The sequence below is a fragment of the Lepidochelys olivacea genome, assembly GCF_965140295.1.
Source record: "Lepidochelys olivacea isolate rLepOli2 genome assembly, chromosome: 9".
NCBI lineage: Eukaryota > Metazoa > Chordata > Testudines > Cheloniidae > Lepidochelys > Lepidochelys olivacea.
The window spans coordinates 32,000,417-32,016,934 of record NC_140419.1 but is presented as its reverse complement, the minus strand read 5'-3'; the positions used below and the strand labels follow the sequence as shown (position 1 = coordinate 32,016,934).

General features: G+C 37.9%; 1 protein-coding gene across 6 annotated transcripts in view; it reads left to right on the top strand.

Moving 5' to 3' along the window:
• U2SURP (U2 snRNP associated SURP domain containing) overlaps nt 1–16,518 on the top strand; it is a 74,296-nt gene that overhangs the window by 15,819 nt on the left and 41,959 nt on the right. For 3 of the 6 annotated variants that reach the window (XM_084638594.1, XM_084638597.1, XM_084638596.1), the window contains exons 2-5: nt 9,827–9,874; nt 13,494–13,592; nt 14,913–15,027; nt 15,437–15,573. In XM_084638594.1, the coding sequence (XP_084494720.1) occupies nt 9,827–9,874; nt 13,494–13,592; nt 14,913–15,027; nt 15,437–15,573 (399 nt within the window). Of the gene's footprint in view, nt 1–9,826; nt 9,875–13,493; nt 13,599–14,912; nt 15,028–15,436; nt 15,574–16,518 lie in introns of all 6 variants that reach the window. The other 3 variants (XM_084638592.1, XM_084638595.1, XM_084638593.1) reach the window with 1 other exon arrangement.

The window sequence follows — 16,518 nt, the reverse complement described above, 5'->3', positions numbered from 1 at the left end:
TCTCTCATGGAAGCATGAGAGTGTTACTATACTGATATAAAATGCAGCTTTGCCAGTATAGGTGTGTCCATGCTAGGAATGGTTTTCTTGTATAGTATATTGGTGTTCCTGTACTGGTAATGTACTTCTTATGTAGACATAGCCTAAGTGTTACGCTTAATATGCTGGATCATATGCCTCTGTACCTGCCTCTGCTGATGCTCAGAGTTTTCCAGTGCCTCTAGTAAGGAACTTACAAGGGTTTTGTTAATTTAATTCCGCTGCTTAAGACAGCTGTGGCCAGCAGCCCAGGCACTGGAATTTTCAGTAGACCCAGGAAGACGACACTGCATCAGTTCATGTTTGGAAGGTTATTTTCAAAACATCAAGGTTAGAAAATTATTTTCTTTAAAAGGTGGAGAATTTCAAATTATGTGTAAGCCTTCCATGTTTTCCCATAACAAGTGAGAAGGGCGGGTGTTTCAGGCTTTGCTGTGCTCTTATTATTTTTCAAAATATGCTCATTTTAATGTGTGGTAACCAAATCATCCCTGCCATTTGTCTTTCATCCACTCCTGTCTTGTCATACACCTAGCTTGTCACTCCGAGGCAGGGACTGTCTTTTTTTATTACATTTGTGTAGGGCCTAGAACAGTGTGTCTCTGGTTGTAGATTGGGGCCCTTAGGCACTAGTGTAACACATCATAATGGGATATGGAAAAAAGGTTTGAAGTTGGTAGTTGGAAAGGAGGAAAAAGTGTTTTCAGAAAAGAAGTGTGGCTTTTTAATTTACACCTATATTCCCAGTTGCGCCAGTGAACTGGTGTTACTACCACCACTATGCTTGAGCTGTGCCTTGTGTTACCTCAGTAGTGAAAGTAAGACCTGTTGGTGCAGGTGAAGTGAGGAATGTGAAGATAGAATTGTATGGAGGATGGGAGGTGACACAGTTATTGTTTTCAATTTTTGAAGCCTGGCGGCACTTTGTATCTCCTTGTGGGCATTGTATCCTTGGCTTTTGTGGCTTTGGACTTGTCTCCACATGAAACTTGGAGTTCTCCCATTGGTGATGGTAATCCACCTCCCCAAGAGGTGATAGCTAAGTCATCAGAAGAATTCTTCCATCGACCTAGCGCTTATTTTCTAGTGTAGACCAGCCCTTTATTTAGTTCAGTTCTTGAAGCTCTGTCCAACATTTATCTTAAATGGATTTGGTGGTGTTAAAAATGGAGGTGGTTTCCTTAAAGCTACACAGTGCTTGCAGATGTAAGTGCTAATATCTTGGTCAATTGGAAACTGGCCATAATCGTAGCAAAGTATTTCTTAGACTACTGGTGCCTGCATTGTTCCAATCTGGATTGATGAGGAATAACATTTTCTTAATATGACATGTTTAAAAGACAAATTTCTTACAACAAAGAAGTCTGTTAATGCTCAGTAGCTAAGACACCTCTACCTCCATATAACGTGACCTGATAGAACACAAATTTGGATATAACATGGTAAAGCAGCGCTCTGGGGGTGGGGGGTGGGGCTGCACGCTCCGGTGGATCAAAGTATGTTCGATAAAATGCAGTTTCACCTATAACGTGGTAAGATTTTTTTGGCTCCCGAGGACAGCGTTATATCGGGGTAGAGGTGTATTGAGGAAATTTAAAGAATTACCAAATTTTTAGTTATCTCTACATTTTACTTTTAATTTCAATTTAAACATAAATGTTGTATGAAACAGCCATAAGTTACAGAGGATCCTCCTGTAGTAGTGGAGATTTCTGGAACATATGTATTTAATGTAATTTGCACTTTTTTCTATTCTGTGGCATCTCTCTAAAAATGTTTTCGATTAACAATAATCATCTAAAATTAAGGATCTTACTCGTTGAGAAGGGAAAATTGAACTTTTTCAGCCACTGTTAAGAAAGGTTTAATAAGGAACCTCTTCTAAACTAAGTACCCTATTTATGATGAGACCATATGTATATGTACTGGTCTTCATGTTTTGTCATGTATGCATTAGTTTATTTAATTTATTTAATAATAAATTGGATATCTTTAAGTATAATTGCTTTTACATAAGGATCACTTAAAAAGAGACATTGTTTTGTTCAGCCATGAACTAAAAGCTAGCAAAGCTTAAGAACTTGTTGCCAAAAACCATCTGTCTTTGGCAAGGCCTATCTGTTGCACATACTAGCAAACCTTTCTTCACAGTCTTTTTTAGATAACTAGAATTTCAGTGAAAGGTGAGTAGGGGATTCTAATTCTGTTACTTGTCTAAAAAGATAACTCTGCAAATTGCCTTTTGCCTTTCTGTAAAGCACTGAATTATCATTCTGATTTTCAGTATGATATGTTGAGTGACAATAAAAGCCAAGTAAATATAGATATTACATAAGCACCAGTGTAAAACTGCATGGACTGAGTCATCTTCATTTTGTTAATGGGGTAAAATTAGTTTGTATCAGTTTGAATTGAGTTTGCCAGTTTTTAATAACAAAAGTAATTACTAGGCAGGTTATAGTTCACTATAAACATTAATATTTGATTTTTTATAGATAGTATTTATTGAATGAGAGAGGTAGGTTGAGGTTTATAAAGTGTGTTTATGGAAAAGGTGCCACTTCGTCTGTAGCTTGAAGGTAAACTTTATCTTGGATTTTCAGGCTCATCTTCTCAATGTTACTACAGGTTGAATCAGATAACTTCCTGGCTCTATGTTCTGGGAAGAACATAGCTAATAGTCTATACTCCTGGGGGAATTTTGTGCCAAAAAATTAAAATTTTTGTGCACAATATTTAAGATTCTGCAAAATTCTGCATATTTTATTTGTCAAAATAACACACTATAATCATGCCAATTTCAATTAATTTGGTAATTTTTTTTCAAAATACCTGTCAGCAAGTATGCCTGTAACAGTACAGGTTTCCTGCATCCCTCAGAAGCTGTGCAAAGACTTGGGGGAGTCAGGGGTAATGGAGGAGCTGAGGGAGAGGGAAGTAATTGCTGGGATGGAGCCTGGGTATGGACTTAAGAGGTGGTTGGGTGTGGGTGGGAGAAGTATGGAACAGGGTTTTTTTGGGCAGAGAGGGATTGTTAGGGAGCCTCCACCATGTAGACCCTGGATGACCCCAACCCTCTCATTCAATCAGACACATCTGCCCCATCCTCATGTGTCCCTGCATCCCCTTCTCCCATCCCTATGTGGCTATGCACCCCACTCAGCCACCCCTTCCCCTATATGTCCCTGAAGACCTTCCCCCGTTCCCATGTGTCCCTGTGCCCCCACTCAGCTACCCCCAACTCCTATGTGGCCCTCCACCCCCACTCAGCCACCTCTTCCCTTCATTTGTGCCTGCACACTCCTCTCCCTGTCCCCATGTGGCCCTGCACCCCCACTCAGCCTCTGCCCCAGTCTCCCCCCGCATAGCCTTTCTGAATCTGTCTGTGACCCCCGCCATGTGCCCCGTGCTGTCCATCACCCCATATCCCATGCCTCCTAACCTGGCCCCACTGGCAGGCGCTGTGCAGAAAGCAGCTTCTTTCTCTTCCCTATTCCTAGCTGGGGCTTCTCCCACCGGAGAGCAGCTGCTCTCTGTTCTGGTGCCATAGTGGCCCATGGTGGGTGAAAGGAGTAACTGCAACACCTTTCCGGCAGAATGTATTTTCTACAGGGGGAAAAAAAAATTCTGCATGGCACATGAACAAGTAGTTGCTGAACCGACTAGAGGGGATGCCATTTTAGATTTGGTCTTGGTGAGTAATGAGGACCTCATAGAGGAAATGGTTGTAGGGGATAATCTTGGCTCAAGTGATCATGAGCTAATGATTCAGTTCAAACTGAATGGAAGGATTAACAAAAATAAATCTGCAACTAGGGTTTTTGATTTCAAAAGGGCTGACTTTCAAAAATTAAGGAAATTAGTTAGGGAAGTGGATTGGACTGAAGAATTTATGGGTTTAAAGGTAGAGGAGGCCTGGGATTATTTTAAATTAAAGCTGCAGAAGCTATCGGAAGCCTGCATCCCAAGAAAGGGGAAAAAATTCATAGGCAGGAGTTGTAGACCAAGCTGGATGAGCAAGCATCTTAGAGAGGTAATTAAGAAAAAGCAGAAAGCATATAGGGAGTGGAAGAAGGGAGGGATCAGTAAGGAAAGCTACCTTATTGAGGTCAGAATATGTAGGGATAAAGTGAGACAGGCTAAAAGTCAAGTAGAGTTGGACCTTGCAAAGGGAATTAAAACCAATAGTAAAAGGTTCTATAGTCATATAAATAGGAAGAAAACAAAGAAAGAAGAAGTGGGACCGCTAAAAACTGAGGATGGAGTGGAGGTCAGGGATAATCTAGGCATGGCCCAATATCTAAACAAATACTTTGCCTCAGTCTTTAATAAGACTAAAGAGGATCTTAGGGATAATGGTAGCATGATAAATGGGAATGAGGATATGGAGGTAGACATCACCATATCTGAGGTAGAAGCGAAACTCAAACAGCTTAATGGGACTAAATCGGGGGGCCCAGATAATCTTCATCCAAGAATATTAAAAGAATTGGCACAAGAAATTGCAAGCCCATTAGCAAGAATTTTTAATGAATCTGTAAACTCAGGGGTTGTACCGTATGATTGGAGAATTGCTAACATAGTTCCTATTTTTAAGAAAGGGGAAAAAAAGTGATCCAAGTAATTATAGGCCTGTTAGTTTGACATCTGTAGTATGCAAGGTCTTGGAAAAAATTTTGAAGGAGAAGGTAGTTAAGGACATTGAAGTCAATGGTAAATGGGACAAAATACAACATGGTTTTACAAAAGGTAGATCGTGCCAAACCAACCTGATCTCCTTCTTTGAGAGAGTAACAGATTTTTTAGATAAAGGAAACGCAGTGGATCTAATTTACTTAGATTTTAGTAAGGCGTTTGATACTGTGCCACATGGGGAATTATTAGTTAAATTGGATAAGATGGGCATCAATAGGAAAATTGAAAGGTGGATAGGGAATTGGTTAAAGGGGAGACTACAACGGGTCCTACTGAAAGGTGAACTGTCAAGTTGGAGGGAGGTTACCAGTGGAGTTCCTCAAGGATCAGTTTTGGGACCAATGTTATTTAATCTTTTTATTACTGACCTCGGCACAAAAAGTGGGAGTGTGCTAATAAAGTTTGCAGATGATACAAAGCTGGGAGGTATTGCTAATTTAGAGAAGGACAGGGATACCCTACAGGAGGATCTGGATGACCTTGTAAACTGGAGTAATAGGAATAAGATGAAATTTAATAGTGAGAAGTGTAAGGTCATGCATTTAGGGATTAATAACAAGAATTTTAGTTATAAGCTAGGGACGCATCAACTAGAAGTAACGGAGGAGGAAAAGGACCTTGGAGTATTGGTTGATCATAGGATGACTATGAGCTGCCAATGTGATATGGCTGTGAAAAAAGCTAATGTCGTCTTGGGATGCATCAGGAGAGGTATTTCCAGTAGGGATAAGGAGGTTTTAGTACCGTTATATAAGGCACTGGTGAGACCTCACCTGGAATACTGTGTGCAGTTCTGGTCTCCCATGTTTAAGAAGGATGAATTCAAACTGGAACAGGTACAGAGAAGGGCTACTAGGATGATCCGAGGAATGGAAAACTTGTCTTATGAAAGGAGACTCAGGGAGCTTGGCTTGTTTAGCCTAACTAAAAGAAGGTTGAGGGGAGATATGATTGCTCTCTATAAATATATCAGAGGGATAAATACCAGAGAGGGAGAGGAATTATTTAAACTCAGTACCAATGTGGACACAAGAACAAATGGATATAAACTGGCCACTAGGAAATTTAGATTAGAAATTAGACGAAGGTTTCTAACCATCAGAGGAGTGAAGTTTTGGAATAGCCTTCCGAGGGAAGTAGTGGGGGCAAAAGATCTATCTGGCTTTAAGATTAAACTCGATAAGTTTATGGAGGAGATGGTATGATGGGATAACATGGTTTTGGTAATTAAATATTCATGGTAAATAGGACCAATGGCCTGTGATGGGTTTTTAGATGGGGTAAGATCCAAGTTACCGGGAAAGAATTTTCTGTAGTATCTGGCTGATGAATCTTGCCCATATGCTCAGGGTTTAGCTGATCGCCATATTTGGGGTCGGGAAGGAATTTTCCTCCAGGGCAGATTGGAAGGCCCTGGAGGTTTTTCGCCTTCCTCTGTAGCATGGGGCACGGGTCACTTGCTGGAGGATTCTCTGCTCCTTGAGGTCTTCAAACTACAATTTGAGGACTTCAATAGCACAGATATAGGTGTGAGGTTTTTTTTAGGAGTGGTGGGTGAAATTCTGTGGCCTGCATTGTGCAGGAGGTCAGACTAGATGATCATAATGGTCCCTTCTGGCCTAAATATCTATGAATCTATGAATTCTGTGCCTGTGCAGTGGTGCAGAATTCTCCCAGGAATATATTATAATAGTATGTCTGGATATGGCTTCTGTTTAAACAGAGGCCCAAGGAATCTGTATTTAAACAATATAGCTTGGTTAAAAACATTTTGTCACCTAATGATCATATCACACAGACTTTATACTTTAATTGAATATGCATTCTGTTATACTTCAATATACTTATTCATAAAAAGGAGTGAAGTGGTGGGAAGGGAGAAGTAAATCAAGCTAATGTCTAAAAGTAGAGCTGTAAATTGCAACTCTACATTACAATCCTTAAATAATCTTTCTGAGGTTTAACTCTCAGACAGCAAGATATTTTTCACTAAGTTTGCAAATTCTTCAAGTGAGCCATTTTGCTATGTGATTTCATACTTCTGAATTGAATATAGCCATAAAATGATTGGATAGGTGAATTAAGTGATTAATTTCATGCGAAAGTATTAGAATGTTTGTCTAAAGATAAACTTTTTTGAAAAATTAAAAAAATACTCCCCACAACTTAAAATGCCACAAACCAAATCTCCTTCCAAAACGTCAATGATAAAATTGTAAAATAATCACAAGAATGCCAATAGATTATAATGTGTTGCAAAACCTTGAGCAAGTAGAATGGATGCATGTTTTTGTCCTTTCCTATCAATTTCTGGTTTCCCAATACTAGGCTATGTGGAGCCATATTTTCTTCTGCACTGAGGTCTACTTGTCAGAGCAGGTTGTGGGAGGGTGCCATTTGGGAACCAGTTTTACAGCTCCTGGACTCTTTGGGCTTATCTATGCTTGCCTTGCACATTAGAGCAGCCTATAGATCTGAAGGAGTTTCTATGCACTGCCTGAACAGCTTTAAATAGTAGTTTGCAGGGTATGAATCCAGGCCATGACTTTTCTAACTCTTGGATTACTTGCTTGAATTTGTCCCTAGTTGGCAATGATTAAAAATTATTGCTACCTGTTGGATTTTTGGAGATCAGTGTAATCTATCTTGTTGGTCTCATTCTAGTTCTACAGCATAAAAAACCATCGGAAAAATTAATACTCTTGTTTGTTCTCGGACAGCACAGATTGAATTGATGTTGAGATTGACCCTTTTCTTCTCTCCCTCCTTCCCCCAAAATTTCTGGAATGGCGCACTGGTGGGATAAAATAGAGAACGTTGTGCTTTTATGCATTCTGTACGTGAGTTTCAAATGCTGTGTCCAATCTGGGATGTTCCACATTCACCAAAGATTTTTATCCAATATGCTGTCCTATATCCCTTAGGTAACATAGATGAAATTTCACATTATACATATCCCCACTGTTGTTGAATAAGTTATGTACTAATGAACAGATACAGCCCTCCAAAGGGTAATTTCTCAATCTCCTATATTATGCTTAATAAAACAGCTTAATTTACTTATTGGAATATAGTAGGAAACAAACTTAAGATTTGGTCTAGATGTCCTTAGGCTCCTGTATAAATTCCCTACAAGTATTGTACTTCTGGGTGCAAAATGGTTGCTTTAATCCTCGTTTCTTTTTTGGAAAATTGTAGTTCTAGCAGCTGCAGGCTTGTGGATTACTATAATAAGAGGATTACCTCTTGTATACTTAGTTTTACCATGTTTATGGTGTTAGAGATGTTTTCAAATGCATTACAGTTTTCTTTCTGTCTTATTTGGTAATTGATATCCTTCTCTTTTGCGGATATAGCTGTCCTATATACATACAGACCCCTCAGTGTTCAAGTGAAAACATTCTCTGCAAAATAAAGGTTACTAACGTCTACCAGCTATGAGGTTAAAGGCTAATATTAGAAAAGATAGCAAGAAAGAAGTAGAAACAAGCATATCTTTTAAAAATACTAAATTTACTATTCAGAGAAAAGCAACATGATCTTTACTTTTTAACAAAATTTATTCATCAAGCTAATATCAATTACATGAAATACATTTAAAGTTTAATTTAAAATAAAATTTGATGTCAGCTACTATGTGTGTCACTAGTAGGGGTTAACTTCATTGGGTTGGAGAGGTTAAGATTAATTCCATCCAGATCTGGTTAATCACAACGTAGTAATAACTTGTACTAATATTACTCCTGGGGGAATTCTGCATGCACAGAATTCGTATCCCCTGCATATTTCTGGGGGGGGGGGGGGACTTTTGCCAGGGAAGCAAAGGGAAGCCCGCAAGAGTGGTCACCCTCCCTGGCATTGCAGGCCTGTTGGTTTGGGTGCCTGGAGCAGCTGTTAGAGATGTAAATCACTGCTGGGACTTGGTGGAGGGTGGGAGCTCTGCAGACTTGCAAGAAAGAGAGACGTTCTGTCTCTCTTGCTCACTATTGTGGCACACTCGGCATGGAGAGGTGTGGCTTTGGGGTGTTTCTGAGGAGATAGGTGTGGGGCAGAGCAGAATGTAGCAGCCTTCCTGCTTAGTGAATTGTTCCCATTGTCTCTGTGAATTCCCCCAGGAGTATAAAACAGGTGTAAAAGTTTTAAGGCTCCTTTACATTGCCAGAGTTGTGTGAAGGACAAATGCATATGGTGATTTAGTGATTAGAACTGGTCTAAATTTTTGGACTGAAAAAAATTCCTTTCAAAATGTGCTCCATTACCTGTTCGGTGCTGTCCTTTTTGGAGATGGTCAATAGCCAGCATAAATAGTGAGTGTGATTTCCCAGCCCTCACTTGCTCTTCAATTGCCTATGATGTAACACTTAGCATATGGCTGCATATATTTGTTGACTAATAAATAGAAATAAAGGGTCAAACCTAGCAATATTACTATTAGACAAAGGGAGTTTGGGGATTTCCTCCAGTGCACCCCACTCCCATTCTCTAGCCATTGTACTGTATTCTAAATAAATTACCAAAATAATTGAAACTGGCATGATTATGTTGCGTTATTTTGACAGATAAAATATGTAGAATTTTGTAGAATTTTAAAATATTGTGTGCAGAATTTTTACATTTTCACGCAGAATTCCCCCAGAAGTATAAGATCAACAAATCAAATTTAGTAACTAATTTTATAGCTTAAGACAAATGTAATGAAGCAAATAACATTATCTTTGAAGGCACTTCATGTTGACAGTGTCTAAGCAGGATCAATGCAACAGGCCTGGAATTAGTGTTTAAGATGGCCTCCCTCCCTTCCTGAATCCTGGTGGAAGTGATGAGTTTGTGAAATCCAGAGAGCTGAATTGAGATGTTCATGGATAAGGGCAAGAGCCTTTTTTCTATATCAACCCACATTGAGTATACCAGTTGTGTTGCTCAAATATTTAAAAAAAAATCTTAAATATATGAGGGTAAAGATGCATGCCAGGATACTGGTGGAAATGAGAATGGAAGCCCATCAGCTGCATCTGAAAGGGCCAATGTCTTTTGCTTATCAGTAAATGCTGCTAGTATATTCCTAAGTGACTTTTTTCCCCATCATTTGCAGGTCAGACTGCCAGATGCGGTACAAACAACTGGATCTGCTGATAGTCACGTAAGTCCTAAAGAATATAGCTATTAGATTGCAAAGAATACTTCACCTATTTTGCCACAGTCAGCCCCCACTGCTAGGTAATAATATAAACTATCAATATTCATTAGTAAATGATTCACAGAATTATTTTAACCTTGCTTTCGAGTCTCATGCATGTGTGTCTGCCTCTTGGGTTTTTAGCGTAATCCATTTGCACGTTTCCGAGATATGACACTCCTCATTTTAGCACTTCAGAATATTCTTAAATAACTTTGAAAACAATAATTGCTTAATGATGGTACTAGAGAATTTGTCTTCCCCTCACCTCTTTCTTGCCAGAAAGGGGTAGAATACTAGAACAAGATCCTTTCCTTCATAATAAATACCAATATTAGAAGAGCTGTATATAATATTCTTTGCAACGGCAATAGATGTTTGAATAAACTAGTTGTAAAGAGAGTATATATAGTTGAACAATTTCTTCAGTGTTAGACAAAGTGTAGCTCCTTGCCTGCTAAATTAAGTGATCTTTTAAGTGATCTGGTGTGTGAACTATTGTTTTCTAATTTAAACCTCTGCTTTTTAGAATGCCTAGTAGAGCAGATTTCTACAAAATCGACTGGTTAGGTTACTTGTTCTTGCTTTAAAAAAATTTTTTTTGCCTTCTTCTGATGATTTCTTATTTATCACCGTTATATAGCTGGTAAATTGATAGGTACACCAGCTTCTGAGCCAACACACAAATGATCAGCCAATATATTCAATGGCCAGGGTTGGGTACACTGGATGGGGAGGGCTCTGAGTTACTGCAAAGAATTCTTTCTCAGGTGCCTGGGAAATAGAGCTCTGAAACACAGCACCAAGCTTAGTTTGCGCACAGGATTTTTTCAAAATTTCAGTCTGTGTATGTTAGGTGTTCTGTTATCAGCTGCAAAATTGCATATAAATCACCAGCATTATTGTTTAATGACAGGATGTAAGCAGCTTCATTACAACAAGCATGGCGTTAGTCTTTGAGGTGGCCTCCCTCCCTCAATCCTGGTGCAGAGCCTTTGTACGAGTTAGAAAGACCTAGTTTGAGTTCAATTTCAGGTTGAATTTACAGGCCCGGTAGTTACAAAAATATCCTTTTCCTTTATTTAAAAATTTTTTTTTTGTGGTTTGCTCTGAAAGTTGAGACAGTAAGCCTGTGGAGCCCCCGATCCTACTTATGGTTGCTTTTTAGACTACCACTGCACTTCAAAGCTGAATCAGTGCATAGCTTAACAAAAGTAAAAAAAAAAAACAAAAAACACCTACAATGTTGATGATTTACAAGCAATTTTGAAGCTGATAATGGAACACTTTACATTCACAGTTTCAGTCTAGTTTTGTATGCAGGATGGTGTACCAGGTATGGTCACAAGCCAATACTTGTGGCTTCCTTCCCTCACAGGGGAGAAATCACTGTAGACTTCACCAGCTCAGTTTTGCCTTTGCTGAACACTTGCTCCCCAGCAGAAATGGGAAAACTTGTTAATAAGCTTGCTAGCCATATGCCCACAAAAAAGATGAGGGGTGCATCAGCAAGCTCTGAAGACAGTGCCGTGGTGAGAAATCCTTTATCCACCCCAAGCCTCTAGGAAGGAAGAAGGTGCTAACAGAGCATTGATCCTGGATCTTGCTTGGGCTTTCCATCCTTTGTATCAGCCTCTAGTTAGCAAGGCATTTGTAAATGGGGACATTTCTCTTCCCTCCATGCTCCAACCTGACTATTTAAATGGAAGCTTTCTCCTCCCTCCTTCTGTCTCAATTACTCTCCTCTTCCTGGCAACCTCTTTTTTTTTGGATGGGGGGTATTCCCCAAAAATTTTCAAGTACCTGGCTCTTTTTATAGTTTTTCTAAGCAGTATATAATTCTTGTCAATTTTGTAGCTGCTTACAGGATTTTGTATTCCAGCAGTGAAACAGTCTAGAACCTTGTTAATTTCATGCTGCTTGGGGAATTATTTTTTCCAAGTCTGCTGACAAGACTGTATTCGTTCACATTTGGAAAGTTTTCCTGGGAATCATAAGGGCACAAAACTGCTTTAAGATGAGTGAGCTACTTCACTCCCCAGGCCAAACTTCTCAGTGTTCAAGAGCAGTGAGCCTTTGGCCTTCTTATTCTCTCGTTCCAATTGTTGGACTCTGTTCTTGTCACACATCTAGGGCGGTGCATGTATGGACACCAGGCAAGTATTGTAGCTCAAGTTATTTCAAGCAATAGCTTCCTACAGTGCTATTTTCATGTTGTGTAAAAATGGCTTTGAGTAGGAAACTTCTATTAGAAGTGGTGTTAAATGACTAAGGCATTGACATTTCTGATAGAAATTCCATTCCAGACCGAAGTTTTTCCAAAGCTAACATTTATTTTTTTTGCAGCTGATTTTGAAATCTCTTTGGTATCATGACTAAGTTGTTCAGCTTACTCACTTTAACTTCTCACAAAGTGTGGGACCTGTTATTTAAAGAGGTTATGTGTTGCTGAGATAGCAGTCGTTAGCATCATTGTGTATAAATGAGTTGATAGCTGTGGTAGGGCTTCAAAAATATTTTGGAGGGGGTGAAGTGTCATACTATATGTAGAGATGTTCTGGTGACTACTGGGGATGTTTTCCTTATTCCCATATTGATTCATAGTTTCAATAACAAATAAGTTAAATTATTTAAAAATTGAGATTAATTTCTACTGTCTTTTGACTATTGGAATTTCAAAATAAGTTTGCTGCCTTGTCTCTTCTTCCCTTGCCAAACCTCCCCACTGCCCATTTCTTGGAGAAGTTGTCCTCCTTCTCAATGCCTTACTATCTATCTTCAGTCAGCGAAGCAGGAGAATCCTGCAGATGATGAGTTATTACTATTTCAGTATGCAGGTGTAATTTTGCTATGTGATCTTCCTTCTTTGATAGTCTTATGGGGGAGAGATGAAATTGGGAGAGTCAAGGAGAATGCGATATCGGGGAATGAAGGTTTTAATTGCCCTGGGGCTGAAAAGGCTCAAGAATATAACTTTCCTCTGTATCATCCCACAGCAAAAACATATATTGAAATTCTTCAATACTCCTTTAATTTTATTTCTATTAAAATCCTCCATCACAACTGGCTAGGATCACAAAATATTCTTCTGGCCAGGAGAATTTAATTAGCTGCAGCTCTTTTCAGTGCCTGTCCTTATTTCTTAAATGACTGCAGGGGTTGCCTCTGAGTTATGGAGCATATTGTTCTCCAGGTTTAAGCAACTAGGCATCTTCAGCAGTGTCAGCTTCTGCTGACACATGTACTGGGCTCACAGACTTTGTTAGGTTTCCCACAGGTTAGCGCAGAACATACCACAAGACCACCAATCTAGCTCATCTAAGGTTGGACGTTAAATGCTTCCTCCATAAGCTATTGCGGAATAGCTTTAAATTATCAAAATATTTCAAAATTGTGTTGCTGTTGGAAAACTACCTGTCCTGAGAGACAAGTCGAGGAGGACTTCAGTTTTTTTCCAAGTAACTAAATCAGCAGATTGGGTGAGTCCTTTCAGGTAAAATGTTACTTTGGATGTTAGATTCAAATGATGAAATGCATTTAAAAATTACTTCTCTAAACATTTTGTTTTCTGTTCCTTTTGTAGCCTCTTTTGGAAAACAAACTTAAAGCATTCAGTATTGGCAAAATGAGTGCTGCCAAGAGGACTTTAAGTAAGAAGGAACAAGAGGAGTTAAAAAAGAAGGTAATGGTAAATAGACAAGGTTTTTTTTTCTTCTTTTATATATGAAATTATCTTGCCATTTACTTATCCAAACAAAGAACTGGCAGTGAAAATAGAAATTCTGTTTCAGAGAATTAGTTGTAACTTAACTTTTTAAAAATTTAAATAAATAATACTGTAACTGTACTAATTTATTTCATGTGGTAATTTTTAAAACATTTGCTGCCAATTGTATTGGGGCGCACAGAGGTCTGCCTTTGAAATGGGAAAAAAGCCAGGTTAAGTCTAAATGAGAGCTCAGATTCTGTGGCTTTCCTGAAAGCTTTGGGTTATGACAGACTGAATGTCACAACAGTCACTGGACTGTAAAATCAGTCCCTCCCTTTGACCTGCTATCGCCTCAGGTGACTTTTCTGTTGTGTGGTTTTATGTTGTATATTATTTTATTTTAATTTCTACCAAGAGAATCAGTGGCACTGTTCTGTTTAGATATTTCAGTGCTGAAAATGTTTTATTCTACAAAATAGATTTTATTTTCAAACTAGAGATTTTTATCTTGGGAACATAGTAAATTTATGTTAAATATGGTTTGGTGCAGAAATGCACATATCAGATGTAAAATGGCTTAAGAACATCTTGAAATTTGGAATTTTAGTAAAGGCCTTTAACATGTTTCAATATATTATAACTTCTTGCTTTAGCTTGTGTGATGTCAACTCAGCTAATTAAAGTTGGGGGTTTTCAAAGAGCCTAAACAAGTTAAGTTCTCAACTTTCTCTGAATTTTCAGTGGGATCTAGCTTCCTACCCTCCCAAGACTCCTTTGAAAATCCTAATGTAAGGCAATGCAATGGTGTTTAATTTAATTTGCTATCTCACTTATTTTTATTAATTTGTCATTTGTGAAACACACCATTTAAAACTGAGCCCATTATTAACTTCATCCAGACACACAATTTGACTCTCATAGTATACACTAAATATTTTTTTGCAACACACAGACTAGCGCAGAATCTAAGGTCTTCGTCGTGTTTTTGTGTTTGCCATCTTCTTTTTACCTCTGAAATTATAAATCATTAAAAAAAAATCAACTCTACATTTATTAAATGAGTAATCATATTTGACTATACAAAACTGTTTGTCTCTAGTTCTTGTGTTGTTAATTCTTTCCACATTCCTGCTCTGAAATATTGTCTTGTCTGAAACTGAACCTTACGCTGAATTAGGACAAGTATCATGACCTCTAGAAAATAAAAAGGAAAGCTGTATGGCTACTTAAGGTTAGATGTCTCATGGATGCTGTTTGTAAAAATAGTAAACAAATTTAACATTTGGTGTGTAGGAGGATGAGAAGGCAGCTGCAGAAATTTATGAAGAATTCCTTGCTGCCTTTGAAGGAAGTGATGGTAATAAAGTGAAAACATTTGTAAGAGGAGGAATTGTTAACGCGTCTAAAGGTAAGACTTGAATATTTTATCCCCCACAACGTCTGATTAATTACAAAGAAAAAGGTTAGGTTTGGATTTTATTTTGTGTTTAATGCAGTATGTTGCTTGCCAGAATTTTTCATTATGCTTTTCGGAGATGTTTGTATAAATTATCACTTTTTTTATATTTAGAGGAAAGTGTTCTTTTTTTTTTCTTTTTTTTTTAAACCAACTACACTTTACACATGCTTTTCCTGAGTATTACATTTAAATTGCAGAGTGTGATACTATTACAGCATTTCATTTTGATTTATAAATAACTAACTAATTTTTTAGATTCTGTGTTGGAGACAGAATTTCAGAAATAAATACAAAAAACCTGATTCTTTGGGTCATTATTATGCAGTAACTGTTAACTGAGTTCCTTTTTTAAATCCAGATGAACATGAAACAGATGAAAAACGAGGTAAAATCTACAAACCTTCAGCACGATTTGCAGATCAAAAAAATCCGCCAAATCAGCCATCCTCTAATGAGAAGCCTCCATCCCTTCTAATGATAGAAACCAAAAAGCCTGTAAGTTATTCTTTTCAAAATATTTACTACCTGTTTAATCCCTCTTCAAAGCACTTATACACATTAACTACTTAGAGTGGTTTTATCCCCATTTTTCATATCAGAGGAACCAAGACATGGATATTAAGTGATTTGCCAAACCATATAGTAAATCATTGTAGAGATTAGAATGTGAAGGTCTACTAGTCCTGTATGCAGACTGGTATCCATGGCTCTCTAAAAATGGTGCTCTGTCTTGAATTCGTTCAGAAGAAATATTGTACATGCTCAACTATTCTTTTTAATCAAGATAACTTCATCATGAATTAGTATTTGGTGAATGTTAAAAGAATGTTCCCAGTCACTATTGAAGATATATATGGTTGGTACCACCAGCTATTCTGAAGGTTTCAAAACAGTTTTCATTTTAACCATCCGTTTTCAGATGCGTGTAACTTTAAGAAACTTTTATCTTTTGGACTGATCTATAGTTTCCATGCTTGGTCTCTGTCTTAAGGTGATTTTTTTTGAAGCTTAAGCAAAATCCTTCAGCTCTTTGAGTTATGACCAATAGCCTGCTTGACTTGCAAGTCTTCTAAGATGAAGCACTTACTTTCTCTTTCATTTTTCTCTCTTCTGTCAGTTTGCATATACATTGTTAGTTTGATTTTGTTTTGCTTTTAAAAAAAAAAACTGGAAAAAAATACAAATACTGTTAGGGGCACATTAAGACTGTGCAATACTGAACACTCAAGTCAGAATATGTGAAAGTTAAGGTTTAACCTGCAGACTTAATGCTGTTTCTGTGTCAATTCATTATGATGGTCTTTAACTACTTAATCATGTTTCCTAAATAGAATTCTTTCTACAATCTTTAGATATGTGTGAAGCATCTATAACATTGTGTGCTAGTGATATTAGTAGTAACAAGTGATATTAATGCAAACTCACTCCAAACATAAAACA